Source organism: Dipteris shenzhenensis, chromosome 5 (assembly GCF_047967505.1).
Source record: "Dipteris shenzhenensis isolate YYH24624 ecotype China chromosome 5, Dip_SZ_1.0, whole genome shotgun sequence".
NCBI classification, from domain to species: domain Eukaryota; kingdom Viridiplantae; phylum Streptophyta; class Polypodiopsida; order Gleicheniales; family Dipteridaceae; genus Dipteris; species Dipteris shenzhenensis.
The window spans coordinates 39,539,920-39,556,455 of NC_141600.1; the positions used below are offsets into that span (position 1 = coordinate 39,539,920).

The 16,536-nt window shown below is 44.3% G+C and overlaps 1 protein-coding gene across 2 annotated transcripts in view; it reads right to left on the reverse strand.

The window, feature by feature from the left end:
- NUDT3 (nudix hydrolase homolog 3) overlaps positions 1–16,536 on the reverse strand; it is a 240,184-nt gene that overhangs the window by 90,412 nt on the left and 133,236 nt on the right. For both annotated transcript variants that reach the window (XM_087374766.1, XM_087374765.1), the window contains exon 11: positions 1,217–1,298. In XM_087374766.1, the coding sequence (XP_087230892.1) occupies positions 1,217–1,298 (82 nt within the window). The remainder of the gene's footprint in view (positions 1–1,216; positions 1,299–16,536) is intronic.

A 16,536-nucleotide genomic window follows, 5' to 3' on the forward strand; every position in this document is an offset into this window, starting at 1 on the left:
ATGCTGTTTTGCCAACCTGCCATTATAGACTGCTCCTCTCTGCGACAGACTTGCATCTGCTTCTGCCTCTGCAGGCTCTGCTGACCTGCTGCAACAGTCTGCTGCCTATTCAAGGCCCTGACCAAGGCCTCTTCTGGTCCCTTCTCCTGGGCCCCATTCTAGCCTCTGCCAGGCCCTGTTACACATAAGCTGCCTGATCTGCTGCCACAGATCCCTGCACATCTGCCCATGTACCATTCTGTACCACTACCCACATGACAGCTCCTGCACATGGCATAGGTCTTTCTTTCTTATCTCTCACATCTGCCCCCATGGCTTCCCCTTTGTCAGTCCAGGTGCCCTCTCTCTTATCCCCTATCCTACTGCAGACCATCCTGCCCCGTGTCGTCATTTGGGGGTTCACAGGTGGGAAGGTGACTAATATATTCCAACAGCAACCCTGTCATCTGATGTATGTACTCTCTTTTGTGAGATGGCATTCCTCTGCCGGCCCACAGCAGGCTCTGCCAATGCTGCAGCAGTCTGCTGCCTACTCAAGTCCCTGACCAAGGCCTCTTCTGGCCCCTTCTCCTGGGCCTCATTCCAGCCTCTGCCAGGCCCTGTCACAGCCACAGAAGCTGCCTGATCTGCTCCCTCAGATCCCTCCACCTCTGCCCATGTAGCAGTCCGTACCACTGCCCACATGACAGCTCCTGCACATGGCATATGTCTTTCTTTCTTCTCTCTCACATTTGCCCCCATGGCTTCCTCTTTCTCAGCCCAGGGGGCTTCCCTCTGACCCCATTTCCTACTGTACAGATCATCCTCCCCCATCTTCTCATTTGGGGGCTCCAGATGGGGAGGTGAATACTATATTCCAACAGTAACGCTGGCACCTAATGTACTGTACACACTTTTGTGAGATGACATTCCACACTTCCCACCCTTTTAATAAAACATCTCCTTTCAGTTCCCTCCACTGACAACGTCTACCACCTACTTCTCTGCTTTTATGTAGCACTTTTAATTATGGGTATTTCAATAGTGCTGGTTTTATCTAGATGGCAAGTATATAAAATGCACATGCAAAAATTAGTTTCTTGAAGAAGTATACCATGAAGCTACACAAAGCTACAATATGGAAAATTTTATTGAAAAACTCTGGCTTTCCACTAAGTGAAACTGCCTTCAATTATATTGTGGTTTCAAATTCTAAGAGATGAAGTTGAAGTCATACCAGCTCCATCCAAGCTATGTCTGAGTCGAAATAATCATCAGAGAGGAACGCATCAGCTCTCGCTTCTAGAAAATTTTTCAAACTGTTTCAAGAATCGAACATAACAAGCTATCACTTCTATGTACACAAATGAAAATAAGATAAAGCATTTTATGCTTAACTTCGGACATGCATAGCAGGAGTCTACAGAAAACTGAATGCAAACGCTTAATATCGAACCATACTTGCACTGTAGACTCCTCCATGTTTAAAGAATACTATATGCATAGCATGCTCAGCTTTGCAGGCAATAGACAGAGCCATTAGGAAGTATTTTATCAGAATCCCAGTGAATTAGGCAGTTGGGACATGTGGAGTAATTTGAGAACTTATTATGTTCAAAACATTTCAACCTCCTGGCCAGTCCCTCCAAATCATGTATCATACAGGCCTTTTTGTTTTTTTTGTATTTTTGTCTTAAATACAGATCTTTTGTCTTAAAATACTGTGTATCTACATATTACTCCATCAGTATCCATTATTGGCCGAATCCTTCACAGCGTTTATATTCCAACATCCAGATTCAGGGGACAAACCTGATAAGATTAAAGATTGCATTTTCTTTCAAGTTCCAATAGGAATGATCCCAGTATGGGAATACAAACTAGTGGAAAGAGTTCAACAGGAAAAACTGTTGTTAAATGTTTAACTCACACAGCTACTCCACTTGTATTTCAGGTGATTATGAACAAAACAAAGGCATGCAAGAAACAGATCTTCACCCATTGTTGGGTCTGCTTCTGTTCAGCTCAGCTCCTGGCTCCCCACACCCGTGCCTGCTTTGGCCACTTGCCAACCTAGGGGCACCTCATGCAAACTTTGTCCTAGTTTGCCTTTCAGCATGTTGACTCCTCATGCCAAGTAGCAACACATTGTTTAGTCCATATTACCATGTATACCTCCCTGCTAGTAACATTAAGCCCTTATCCGGGGACAGCAACGTGGTGCATAGCTAAGTTTTCTGGGTACACAGTCCACATCCTGCAGAAGAGCATTTGCCTGCTGACTAAACTCTAACCCTCAATACAAAACCAGACATATAATTTGAAGACCTAATCACATAGTATATTTACATTTAATACAAGATTGAGTTACAATAATTGGTCTCACAGGCCTCTTTGGCCTTTCATAGATGTTAATATACCTCAGAGTGATATGTGTGCTGCCCTCATGGGGGTGGCCATAGTGTAGTGGACTACGTCATAGAATCCCTAGCCTTCATCACCCTCATGCCAGGAGCAAACCAATTCCACTTATCTTTCGACCTTTCACTCCCCAGCTATTCTCAAGACACACACAGCCCCCTCATCTACATATCACCTATATGACTTAGACCAATCAATATATTGTAGCTATGTTGCCACTCTCTTAGAGCACACAGATGAACAACCAGACGTAGATGCCAAAGCTCTTCTCACTTATTCCCTCCATATTTATGCGCAACTCGCCTTCCCCTACAGCATTAAGCACACAGGAAAGCCTCCCAAAGGGTATGAACCTCAAAAATGTTGGTATGATGATGAGTCCAAAGCGCTTAGGCAATGATGGCACTCTCAAATCAAATAAGGCCAACCGAACCACAAATAGACTGGAAAAGAGTCTCGATGTTTAAGTATGTTAGAAGAAACAAGATTTCTTGCTTGCCATGAACAAGACCTGCTAATTATCAGGTATAGCAGTAACTCCAAGTAATTTTGGATGTAGCTCCTAGAAAAGAGATCGTCTTTTCCTAGCAAGGACCCTCATTTTTAAAAAGCTTACATGGACATCCCCTACAATGTTCTTGACCCATCCGTGCATGTCCCAGAAAACATTCCTCACCCTAACACTTCCACACTCCTTGCATGTGCAATTGGTTGCATACTCATACTCTCAGCGTGCTCACTGAGGTGACATCCCCCTACTAGAAGATAGAGCCGCTTTGATCACCCACTGCCTTCACAATGCCGCTCAGTCCTTTCCCAACACCATAGAATCTACCTATCCACCACCCATTGGATAAGTCCTCTGCCATAACCATAGTCACATGAAAACCCATAGTTTCGTCTTGTCAAAACCTCAAAACGATGAAACAAATGAAACGTTTCGAAACACGGTGAAATGCTCTCCTTTGTTTTGCTCAAAATCAAAATAAACAAAATTTGCCCCATTTTTTCTAGAATCCATTTGCTTTTACACCTTTTTGGAACCTGCATTCAAGTATCGTATATATCTGACCAGACTTGATAATAGTTTTAATATGATGATGGTGATGATGATATGACTATTTAGCTTATTGTATCAAGTTTCTCTCAGTCTCATAGACCCATCGGTCTTTTAAAGACATTATTAAAATCAGCCTGGAAGAGGTGCCCTCTGGATTGGACTGCAATAATCCACACATGTAAGTAGTATGCACTCAGATTCAGCAAAGTTTCTCCACACACAACAGTAACAAAAAGTGCTGGACTTGAAGCCTGAAAATGAACAGTTCTCCAGACAAGAAAACACGAGGAGAAAAGGAACGGAAATATGGTGTCATTGGGGCAAACAAACGCAAGGTTGATGATGTTAATGCCAAAATATGTATATCTGCAATCAAGGGCATTTTCAAAATGCACGATGTAGACATTGAGTCACTACAAAAGAGGATTGGGGAAAACAAAGGAGATGAGATCATGCATAAGATGAGGAATCATATGTAGAAGGATCTGAACAAGAGGGAAGAGGAGATGCAAATAGAATGTAAAAATCAGTTAAGCCAAATGCAAGAGGACATGGCTCAAATAATAGAGGAACAAACCAACCACCATGCTTTACTCATCAATGAGCTACATGCCCAAATTGCCATCCCAAAAAATGCAGCATTGAGAGCATGCACATAGAGGGAAGAGGGGCAATTCCAGCCACCTTTAAATGAAAAGCTGAATACAATTAAAGAGTAGGTCAAAACCCCCCAAGCACAAGAGGAAAAGAAAAGAACCCAGACACTAGAAGAGCTCAAATCAGTAAATGAGACATTTAGGAAGGAGATGGCTGCCATTCAAGACAATATGCACAGTAAACATGCAGAGTTCACACAGCAAATAATAGAAGAAGAAGACTTAGAGTGGAAAGACGTGGTAAAGAAAGGTGCATCAGCCCCAAAGAAGGTATTCATCTCTGATACTTTAGAGGAGGAGAAAAGAATAAGAAGCGAATCCCTAAACGTGCTAGTCAAAGGCCTAGCAATGGGTGACACCCCGATGGCGGATGTGAAGCACTCATGACCAAGATGGGGGTTAACCTCAACTTTGAAGCTGCATGGGAAGTGGGAAAGGATGACGCACCCACAAGGCCATCTGCCATGTGAAGAAACAGCTTTACAAGAATGCAAATGTGTGCAATGCATGCAGAATTTGAATGCCAATTGGCCCTCCAATGGGGAAACATCACCCTCGTGAGAGTACTTGTTTCTTGTTTTTGACCTACATGCAAGGTGGGAGAGAGATGGAGGATGAATGCAAGATGGTAGAGAGAATGCTACGTGAGATTCATAAAGAAGAGGGATACCTCTTCATTAATGTCCCTTGAGATCCCTCAAGTTCTATCTTCCCATTTACACCTACCCCTAGCCTATGACCCATGCATCTACTATTCAATGCACTCTAATGCACCCTTCCCTTTCCTATTGCCCCCAGGACCTAGACATGTGGGTGCACATCTTTATAAATTAGTGTTACATGTGCAAATTTTCTACCATCTAAAGCAGTGGCTCCAACTCGATAAGCCCTATCTACTTAAATGATCCGCCACAATACGAATATTCGTCAGTGTCCATCATAAATATAAATACATGTCACACCATTAAATTGGCATATAATGTAATAATTTTCTAATGTCTATTAATCACAAATTAGTGATTTCTCTTGTCATGACACTCCTCCTGTCATGTGCACGGATTGGTATCTGACGTGTACTAGGTACACAAAACTAGCTCGGTTAGCCTGGGGAGGCTTAGAGCTAGGCGGGCTTGATTCTTGGGTTGAGTGGCAAGGGTACGAACTATTTATAGGTCTTCGCTATTTTTGGCGCCGGGGCCCGAGTCTATAAAAGAGGCCCAGGGGGTTCAGTTCTCAGTGTGCAGTTGGGAGCAAGTCCCGTTCCCAGGTGCTAGGTCTGATCCTGGATTGAGTCGCGGACGCGCGCCTGCATCTTAGCGTAGCCCAAGGCCCAGTGGCAGATCCAGGGCTTCACAGCGCCACCTGGTGGTATGGGACACCAGGCTGGTTTGGATCTGATTGGGAGTTCGTGCTAGTAGCTCAGCTCGTGGCTCGGAGGGGACATCTTCTGATTCGGGATCACATCCCGTAGATGTCACGGTTGGGTGGTGAGCAGCCTGCTCAGTTCTGATGTTGTGTGTGGTTTGTTTGCAGATCAGGGGTTTCAGGAGTGCTGGGACGTGTCAGTTGGTATCAGAGCCAACTCCTGAGGTAGGAACTTCTGATGCAAGAATTTTGACGGATTTCTCTTCCAGGTATGCCCTAAATTTCGAAATTTCCTGCTGCGTTTTTTGCTGGCTACCTGGGATATAAGGGGTGAAGAGATATCTGGAAAAGAAAGAAGAATAGGAGAGAGAGAAAATCAAAATTTCTAAAGGCCTCTGAGAGAAGTTTAGAGGTGGAGAAATAGAGCAAAAAAGTAGGAGAGATGTGCAGGAAAAAGACAGCAGGGGAGGCGGGGATGCAGCGCTTAGGAAGGTACGGAGTAGACGGGGCAAGTAGAGGCTTGACAGCCTGCGCAATAGGCTGTCAACAGCCTGCGCAACAGGCTGCGAACAGCCTGCGCATAGGGCTGCGTGCAGCCTGCGCAGGGGGGTGCTTTTTTCGAAAAGGCACCCCTCCAAAGCTGGAGGGGCTTGGCCTTTTTTGGAAGCCCAGCCTCTAAATAAGGCTGCCCTGCACCCTATATAGGTGAGGGCAGGGTGCTAGCCTACCCACAAGCAGCCTCAAACTTCGAGTTTTTCCCTCGAATTCTGTGCCAGCCAGCCAGCCTCGTCCGTACACTGCCTGCGATAGCATCGCCCTGCTTCGTGCAGACCCCTGCCTCCGATCCCTGCTTGCATCAGCCTGCGCAGCCTACGAAGGCCCTGCAGCAGCCGTACAGCCTGTACGGACTGTTTTCGTCAGCCCCTGTACCTGCTGCTGCATCAATTCATGACTGCGCCTTGTACCTGACGCACTGTACGGACACCGTACAGTTACGTCAGCACTGTACGGCCTCCGTCAGCCTTTGTACGGCCTGCGTCAGCAGACCGTACAGTTATTTCAGCAGCACGTGCATCCGGGTTGCGGGTTCGAGGAGGCCTCGGGACTCGCGGGCTTCCGATTCGCCAGATTTCAGCATCTCTTTCCATCAGCATCATTCGAGACGGTTTTCTTCTGCTCCATCCTCCTCTGTGCTTTGTTGCAGTCAGTTATTTCTCTCCGTTTGTATTCAAATCAGATTTCAGCCATGTCTGATGCTCAAAATCCCGAGTTCACCATGGGAGAGCAGGACTTGGATTACACTCCAGTGGGAGAGGACGATCAGGGTCTTTATGACGACCTGATAACTAAAAAAGCCTTCAGTGAATTTACGACTGCTCTTGATGGCAAATTCGAGCAGGTCAATGCTAATCAATCGGGGTTGACACAGCAACTCCAGGGGATACAAGCAACTCTCACTCTTCTGGCTAGCACTGTACAGGCACTCACTCATGTGGATGCCATGGCTTCGGTGCTAGGCCCAAATATAACTCCAGATCCTTTTCCAGGTGACCAAAAATCAAGAACAAAGGAGGTAGTTGACACTTGGTTGCACAAGTGGCAAGTACACTTCCAATTTCACCCCTATCCAGATGAGAAAAAGATTCATCTTGCAGCAGGGTTTATGTCAGGTAAAGCCTTGCTTTGGTGGAAAGAACTCCAGCCTAAGCCTGATACTTGGACAGATTTTGAGGGCATCTTCAGGAAGGAGTTCCTGAAGAAGGAAGATGACTACGATATTGTCGGCAAGCTCAAGGCCCTCGATATGTCAAAATTGAATTTGACCTTTGAAGTTTATCTTCAAAGATTTAGGGATCTGCAAACCAGGGCCACTAAAATGGATCCAGTAACCTTGTTAGGTTTCTTCGTGGATGGTTTGCCAAACTCCTATAAGTTACAGATCAAGAACAACAAGTGCACAACATTGCAGGAGGCCATGACATATGCACGCATATATGATGATACCATGGCCGGTACCAAGGCAACCACAGTTACCGAAACGAGTGGAAAGAACAAACGCAAGTTCTTTCAGCATACGACTGGTATTGGGGAGACGAAGTCTACGGACAACGCCTCCAGGAAAAGCTTAACTCCAGCAAAGAATGGTAAGGCCCGTTTCCTTCGCACTCTCAGGCTCAAGAAAGAAGGCCGATGTTTCTATTGCGAGGAGCGGGGTCACACAAAGAATGAGTGTCCTAAGCGGAAGAACCAAAAGTTGGTGCTAGGACCAAAGCTCCAGGCGGGTCCACGTACCGCAGCCAAGGGAGCCAACCAAGTCACGATGACAGGTATTTCAGTGAATGTCATTACCTGCCCCCTTTCTTGTAATTGTACCTTTAATACTTCGTTGTTTGGTTCCCATGATCTTTTCCGAGTTTATGGAGAAGTTAGGGACCAACAGGTTCACATTCTCTTTGATCCAGGCAGCTCACAATTTTGTTAATTACAAATTTGTGCAGAAGATGGGGCTGTCCACAGTACCTAGCGACCACACCTATGAGGTGCAGCTTCCAGCTGGGAAGCAGTTTTGGGATCGCAAGGTTGAAGCGCTTCCTATCCGGATTCAGGCCTACACGGGAGCTCTCACATCTTATGTTATGCATCTAGAGCATGTAGACTTGTTGATCGGGATAGAGTGGTTTAAAACCCACAATATTCAGATCGGATGGACTAAGCATACGCTTTCTTTTGTAGATAAGGGCACCCAATTTTGTATTCAGTGTGATAAGATTCCCCCTTCTCAGAGGCCTATTGTATCTGCGATGCAGCTTCAGAATATATTAAACAATTCTCATTATGATGTCTATCAGTGTGTTTTGATTCCACTTTCTTCATTTGTTGTTTCGGTAATTAACAAGAATGAATTAAGTGTGTTTGAACACCGGGAATTGAGAATGTTATTAGATAATTTTAAGGACGTATTCCCAGCTCAACTGCCGGAAGGTTTACCTCCAGAACGGGCAGTAGATCATCGCATAGACTTAGTCCCAGGGGCTCAACCTATCAGTGTACCCCCTTATAGGATGAGCCAGGTAGAGGAGGATGAGTTAGCTATCCAGCTTCAGGATTACCTGAATATGGGCTATATCCGCCCAAGTAAATCACTACATATGCCCGAAGCATGTCTTCAACCAACTGGTTGACCTTCTCTGTACTGCCATCGGATTGTGCATGATCCGAGGAAATGATACTTAGAGTAGTTTCCAACTTCTCAAATACAAGTGTCCAAAAGTTACTTGTAAACTTTGAGTCCCTGTCACTGACTATGTCAGATGGCAAACCATACAGCTTGAACAAGTGGTCCACAAACTCGTGAGCCAACTGAACAGCTGAAATAGTTGTTCTTGTAGGTAAGAATCTAGCCATTTTTGTCAAACGGTCGACTATGACCCAAATATAGTCATGACCCTTGCGCGTTCGAGGTAAACCAGTAATAAAATCCATGGAAATACTTTCCCATTTATTACCTGGAATCTGTAATGGCTGTAATAAGCCCGCGCTTCTAAGGCATTCAGCCTTAGTAACCTGACAAACCCGGTAACCTACTACATAGTTCTCTATAAATGCACGCATCTTAGGCCAATAAAAGGTATGCTTCACAAGAGACAGAGTCCTATGTATACCCGGATGTCCAGCACTAGGAGCATCATGACACTCCCAGAGAATCTTGGTTTTAAGGTCCAGAACATCAGGCACACAAATCTTTTCATTCCGGAACAGCAAGCCGTTCCGGAAATATTTCCGTAAATGACAAAGCATTTACAAACTTAACTCGACTTAAGGCATCCACCACACTATTCAACGAACCCTTACGATAACGTATTTCAAAATCAAAATCCTGCATTAGCTCTGCCCATCTAGCTTTCCTTCCTCTCAATTCTGATCCATCACACACATACTTAATTGACTGGTGATCAGTCAATACAAGGAGCTTTGAACCATACAAGTAGTGTCTCCAAACCTTGAGAGCATACACTACAGCATAAAGTTCCTTCTCAAGTGTGGGCCAACGATACTGGGTGTCGTCTAGCTTCTTACTCTCAAAAGCTACAGGTCTGCCCTCTTGGAATAGAGTTGCCCCAATCGCATAATCACTCGCATCGGCCTCTAAAACATAAGGCCGGGTAGGATCGGGTAATGCAAGAACGGGTGCTTCCTTGATAGAAAACTTCAAGGTTTCAAAAGCCTTGTTCATTGCATCATTCCAAGAGATCGGCTGGGTAGACCTGCGTCCACGACCTTTCAATATGTTGGTCAAGGGTGCCATGATATGTGAATAATCACGCACTGACTTCCGAAGAAATACCGTAAATCCTAGGAAAGAACGAAGTTGTTTCACAGTCTGAGGGATAGGCCATTCTAAAACCTTCTGGATACGATCCAGATCAATGCTAATACCTTCAGAAGAAATCTTGTGTCCTAAGTAAATGATCTCCTTCATAAAGAAGTCACATTTACTCATCTTGGCATAAAGCTTATGCTGTCTTAGAACAACTAAGACAACCCGGAGGTGTCCTATGTGATCCTCAAGCGTTTTACTATATACCAAGATATCATCTAAGAACACTACAACAAATTTGCCCAGAAAATCCCTGAACAAATCGTTCATCATCTGCTGAAAAGTAGCAGGAGCATTGGTCAAACCAAAAGGTAATACGAGGAACTCGTAATGACCATACCTAGTCCGGAATGCGGTCCTATGTATGTGTTTAGCATAGATACGGATTTGATGATAACCCGTGCGCAAATCAATCTTAGTGAAATACTTCGCTCCGGCAAAAAATGGGAAGATTATCTCCCTATGATTGAATTTGCTTACAACAGTGCAAAGCATTCTAGTACAGGTTATAGTCCTTTTATGCTTATGTACGGGTTTCAACCTAAGTCACCAGTTATGGTTGGATTAAAAGGGATTCAAAATGATGCTGCTAAGAACTTCTTGCTAGATATGCAGGAAATGTTGCAGTTTGCCAAGGAGTCTATAAAAAGTGCCCAAGATCGGGACAGATTTTATGCTAATAGACATCGTTCACCTAGAGAGTTCTCTGAAGGAACAATGGTATATTTGAGAATTCCTAAGGAATCCAAGAACTCCCAATCAGATCCAAACCAGCCTGGTGTCCCATACCACCAGGTGGCGCTGTGAAGCCCTGCATCTGCCACTGGGCCTTGGGCTACGCTAAGATGCAGGCGCGCGTCCGCGACTCAATCCAGGATCAGACCTAGCACCTGGGAACGGGACTTGCTCCCAACTGCACACTGAGAACTGAACCCCCTGGGCCTCTTTTATAGACTCGGGCATCGGCGCCAAAAATAGCAAAGACCTATAAATAGTTCGTACCCTTGCCACTCAACCCGAGAATCAAGCCTGCCTAGCTCTAAGCCTCCCCAGGCTAACCTGAGCTAGTTCTGTGTACCTAGTACACGTCAGATACCAATCCGTGCACATGACATACTTCCCCTCCTCTAAGAACTCACTCCTGAGTTCGCTAAGAAATCCGGAAATGTTCTTTGGAGGTTTTGTAATGTCTCCCATGTTGCATCCTCCTCAACACGATCCGTCCACTTGATCTTGTATTCCGTGATAGTACGATTTCGAATCTGTCTTTCACGAAATTCAAGAATAGATTCAGGTTCGTGAGGAATAAAAGTCAAATCTGTAACTTCTATAATCTCATGAGGAGAAACAAGTTGATCATCTGCACCCAATACTTCTTTCAGTCTACTGACATGAAAGACTGGATGTACTTTAACATCAGGAGGCAATTCTAGTCGATATGCAACTGGTCCAATTCTTTTAATGACCTTGAATGGCCCACAGTATCTGGGGGATAATTTCGGAACCAAACCAGTACTTAGGCTCTTGGATTCCTTAGGAATTCTCAAATATACCATCGTTCCTTCAGAGAACTCTCTAGGTGAACGATGTCTATTAGCATAAAATCTGTCCCGATCTTGGGCACTTTTTATAGACTCCTTGGCAAACTGCAACATTTCCTGCATATCTAGCAAGAAGTTCTTAGCAGCATCATTTTGAATCCCTTTTAATCCAACCATAACTGGTGACTTAGGTTGAAACCCGTACATAAGCATAAAAGGACTATAACCTGTACTAGAATGCTTTGCACTGTTGTAAGCAAATTCAATCATAGGGAGATAATCTTCCCATGAAGACTATCTCTTAGATACATATGCCCGAAGCATGTCTTCAACCAACAGGTTCACATTCTCTTTGATCCGGGCAGCTCTCACAATTTTGTTAATTACAAATTTGTGCAGAAGATGGGGCTGTCCACAGTACCTAGCGACCACACCTATGAGGTGCAGCTTCCAGCTGGGAAGCAATTTTGGGATCGCAAGGTTGAAGCGCTTCCTATCCGGATTCAGGCCTACACGGGAGCTCTCACATGTTATGTTATGCTTCCTATCCGGATTCAGGCCTACACGGGAGCTCTCACATGTTATGTTATGCATCTAGAGCATGTAGACTTGTTGATCGGGATAGAGTGGTTTAAAACCCACAATATTCAGATCAGATGGACGGAGCATACGCTTTCTTTTGTAGATAAGGACACCCAATTTTGTATTCAGTGTGATAAGATTCCCCCTTCTCAGAGGCCTATTGTATCTGCGATGCAGCTTCAGAATATATTAAACAATTCTCATTATGATGTCTATCAGTGTGTTTTGATTCCACTTTCTTCATTTGTAGTTTTGGTAATTAACAAGAATGAATTAAGTGTGTTTGAACACCGGGAATTGAGAATGTTGTTAGATAATTTTAAGGACGTATTCCCAGCTCAACTGCCGGAAGGTTTACCTCCAGAACGGGCAGTAGATCATCGCATAGACTTAGTCCCAGGGGCTCAACCTATCAGTGTACCCCCTTATAGGATGAGCCAGGTAGAGGAGGATGAGTTAGCTATCCAGCTTCAGGATTACCTGAATATGGGCTATATCCGCCCAAGTAAATCACCTTGGGGTGCAACTGTCCTCTTAAGAAAGAAGAAAGATTCTTCCTGGAGAATGTGTATAGATTATAAACGATTAAATAAAGTCACAATTAAGAACCGCTATCCTTTACCTCGTTCTGATGATTTGATAGACCGTTTGGCCGGAGCGAAGTATTTCACTAAGATTGATTTGCGCACGGGTTATCATCAAATCCGTATCTATGCTAAACACATAGATAGGACTGCAATCCGGACTAGGTATGGTCATTACGAGTTCCTCGTATTACCTTTTGGTTTGACCAATGCTCCTGCTACTTTTCAGCAGATGATGAACGATTTGTTCAGGGATTTTCTGGGCAAATTTGTTGTAGTGTTCTTAGATGATATCTTGGTATATAGTAAAACGCTTGAGGATCACATAGGACACCTCCGGGTTGTCTTAGTTGTTCTAAGACAGCATAAGCTTTATGCCAAGATGAGTAAATGTGACTTCTTTATGAAGGAGATCATTTACTTAGGACACAAGATTTCTTCTGAAGGTATTAGCATTGATCTGGATCGTATCCAGAAGGTTTTAGAATGGCCTATCCCTCAGACTGTGAAACAACTTCGTTCTTTCCTAGGATTTACGGTATTTCTTCGGAAGTCAGTGCGTGATTATTCACATATCACGGCACCCTTGACCAACATATTGAAAGGTCGTGGACGCAGGTCTACCCAGCCGATCTCTTGAAATGATGCAATGAACAAGGCTTTTGAAATTTTGCATATGAGATCCTGTTATCTGTTGAGCACAGACGTTGTATTGTTTTCTTACAAAACGATGGAGAGATTAGAGGGTAGAATATCGATTTCATGACCCTTGTAAATGCTTTGTCATTTACGGAAATATCCTCAGACCTATTTCAATCCTTGAGAGGGCTATACGCAACTGATAGTCATTTCAGTTCTTATTGGCAGAGAGTCCAGGATGGGAGCTCCATGGTTGACCAGGACTCGGGGATTGTGCCACCTAGGATACAGGCGGCGGGAGGTCAGTGGATGATTAGGAACGGCTTGCTATTCCGGAATGAAAAGATTTGTGTGCCTGATGTTCTGGACCTTAAAACCAAGATTCTCTGGGAGTGTCATGATGCTCCTAGTGCTGGACATCCGGGTATACATAGGACTCTGTCTCTTGTGAAGCATACCTTTTATTGGCCTAAGATGCGTGCATTTATAGAGAACTATGTAGTAGGTTGCCGGGTTTGTCAGGTTACTAAGGCTGAATGCCTTAGAAGCGCGGGCTTATTACAGCCATTACAGATTCCAGGTAATAAATGGGAAAGTATTTCCATGGATTTTATTACTGGTTTACCTCGAACGCGCAAGGGTCATGACTCTATTTGGGTCATAGTCGACCGTTTGACAAAAAATTCTTACCTACAAGAACAACTATTTCAGCTGTTCAGTTGGCTCACGAGTTTGTGGACCACTTGTTCAAGCTGTATGGTTTGCCATCTGACATAGTCAGTGACAGGGACTCAAAGTTTACAAGTAACTTTTGGACACTTGTATTTGAGAGGGCTATACGCAACCGATAGTGATTGGTATCTGACGTGTACTAGGTACACAGAACTAGCTCAGGTTAGCCTGGGGAGGCTTAGAGCTAGGCAGGCTTGATTCTCGGGTTGAGTGGCAAGGGTACGAACTATTTATAGGTCTTCGCTAACCTGAGCTAGTTCTGTGTACCTAGTACACGTCAAATACCAATCCGTGCACATGAAACGGATTGGTATCTGACGTGTACATGACACCTCCTACTTGAATGAGCTGAAGTCTTCTTCTGGATTCTCTTGCGTACGCTTTCTCTTTTACTTTTGAATTGCCATCGCCTCTTTATCATCTGAAAGTATTCTTCTCTTAATAGTACTCAAGATGACAGAGGGGTGGAACATTCATGGGCGGTGCTAGTGACATGACCAAAGCAAAATGAGAACCAAGAGGTGCAATGGATGTGGGAGCTAGACTTGACAGGAAACCAAGTTGTGCATCACAGACAAAATAGCAGATTAATCAGTTTGCCGATGTTGAAGCCAACACCAACCCCGTCGATTTGGCTGTTGATGAAGACACAGTTGCGAAAGAAAAAGGGATGTCATCTTAATCTTGATGAGTCTTTCATGCCTTCCTCCTTCACTTGCTCTCCACTTTGAACTTCTTCCTGACTTGGATCTGACCACCACGAATGTTGTTTGTCCAAGTCAATGAGAGCCTCGATGAAGTTGCTAGCTCTGGCAACTACTCCAATAGATTCACTTTGCGCTCAGCTTGAGGATTTCCCAAACGTTCGCTGCATGTAATGCTTCTCATATCGTGTTCGACCTCCTCCAACAGAATGGAAAGGGTGAAAGAAAAAATCAGTCACTTTCGGAGATGGGGAGATGTATGCTAAAAGCAAAAGGGTTGCCACACAAATTTTGGATGGAAGCCACCATGTGCTCAAATCATATTTTTAATAGGTGTCCCACGAAGTCTCTTAAGGTCATGACACCTTATCAAGCATGGTTTGGTCGTAAGCCTGATGTGGGCTATTTCCGTACATTTGGTTGTGTAGCGTACGCACATGTGCCTCAAGAGTTGCATGGCAAACTTGATGACAACGCATAGAAGTGCATCTTTATTGGCTACAGTAGTGAAAGCAAGGGATATAGACTTTATAATCCCGTGACCAAGAAGGTTATCACTAGTCGGGATTGTAAGACATATATATTTCCTAAGGCAGTGGCCAATGTTATGTAATAAGGGGCTAGGGGCACTTTTTCCCTTTATTAAAATTTTTAACCCCTAACCTCAGTTAGAGGTTAAGTTTGTGGTGAGTTAGTCACCACACATCTTTTAAGCCTAGTTAGGGTTCATTCTAGTTCATTGTTGTTGCTGCAATTTCATTCCAGCTTGCTTAAGCTCCATTCTGTTGCGTTCTCTCACTTCCATTTCCAACATTTGGTATAAGAGCGGGTTCCCCTTCGCTCCCACACCTCTCCCCGCACCTCCCACGCCCTCTAGCTTCGATTCTGTGGCGAAAAACTTCACTTTTGTCGTGAAGAATTTGGCCAAAACAGTTCGTTTTTGCTGGCAGCCACCTCCTACAGGGTCCTCTTGCTGGGGCGCCACTTCTGGAGGAGTTCTAGCGCTGTTCTAGACCTGGGTGACCAAATTTTGGAGGTTTTTTTGCTGATTTCGAGCACTTTGGACCAGCCAGCGCCTGGCACCTCTTTTTGAGCACTTTAGGAGCTTCTTCTGGGCTGGGTGACCTAATTTTGGACCCGTTTTTGACAAAACAGCCAGCTGAACCGGTATTTTGTGGGATTTGTTACTGTTTTTCGAGCGCAGCAATCATTCCTAGGGTGGGCGCCTATTTTTGGAGGGGTGGACACTTTTTTAGGTGTTTTTCAGGGCTGGACATGTTTTCCAAGGTGTTTTTCAGGACTGTTTTGCTGTTTTGAAGCTTTTCTACCACTCTCGAGACTGATTTGGAGCTTCTGGAACCTTTTCCTTGCTGTTTTGAATCTGTCTCAGGCAATATTGTGCACGGACAGATCATATTTTGCACCTCCAGGTCCATTTTCAGTCCATACAGTTGGGGACTTGCTGTTTATTCCAAAACAGAGATAAAAATCAGTCATTTATTGTTTGGTCAGGGAAGAATTTTGAAGGAAAGCACATATAGTTCGTGGGAGATTATTTTCAGTTCATCTTGGAGCTCTTTTGGAGGCATTTTACAGCCCATTTACTTGGGTTTTAGTTTGGTAAACTTTCAGTTCTGTTACTGCTTGCATTGGGAGCTCTTTTCCCTCTCAATTGCTTGCATTTGTTGGCCCTCGTGCCACTGGGGTTTGCCTTTGCAGGTATAGTTGGGTTTATGCCTTGTTGAGCTGCGAGTTTTTTAGGGGAAACTTTGAGATTGCAGCACATATCCCAGCACAGTATCTTTCTGGTCTATTTGAGGAGCATTCTCAAATCTAGTATAGGCTTTGCCAGTGATATCTCTTACTTGAACAAGATATTCACAGCAAGTGAACCT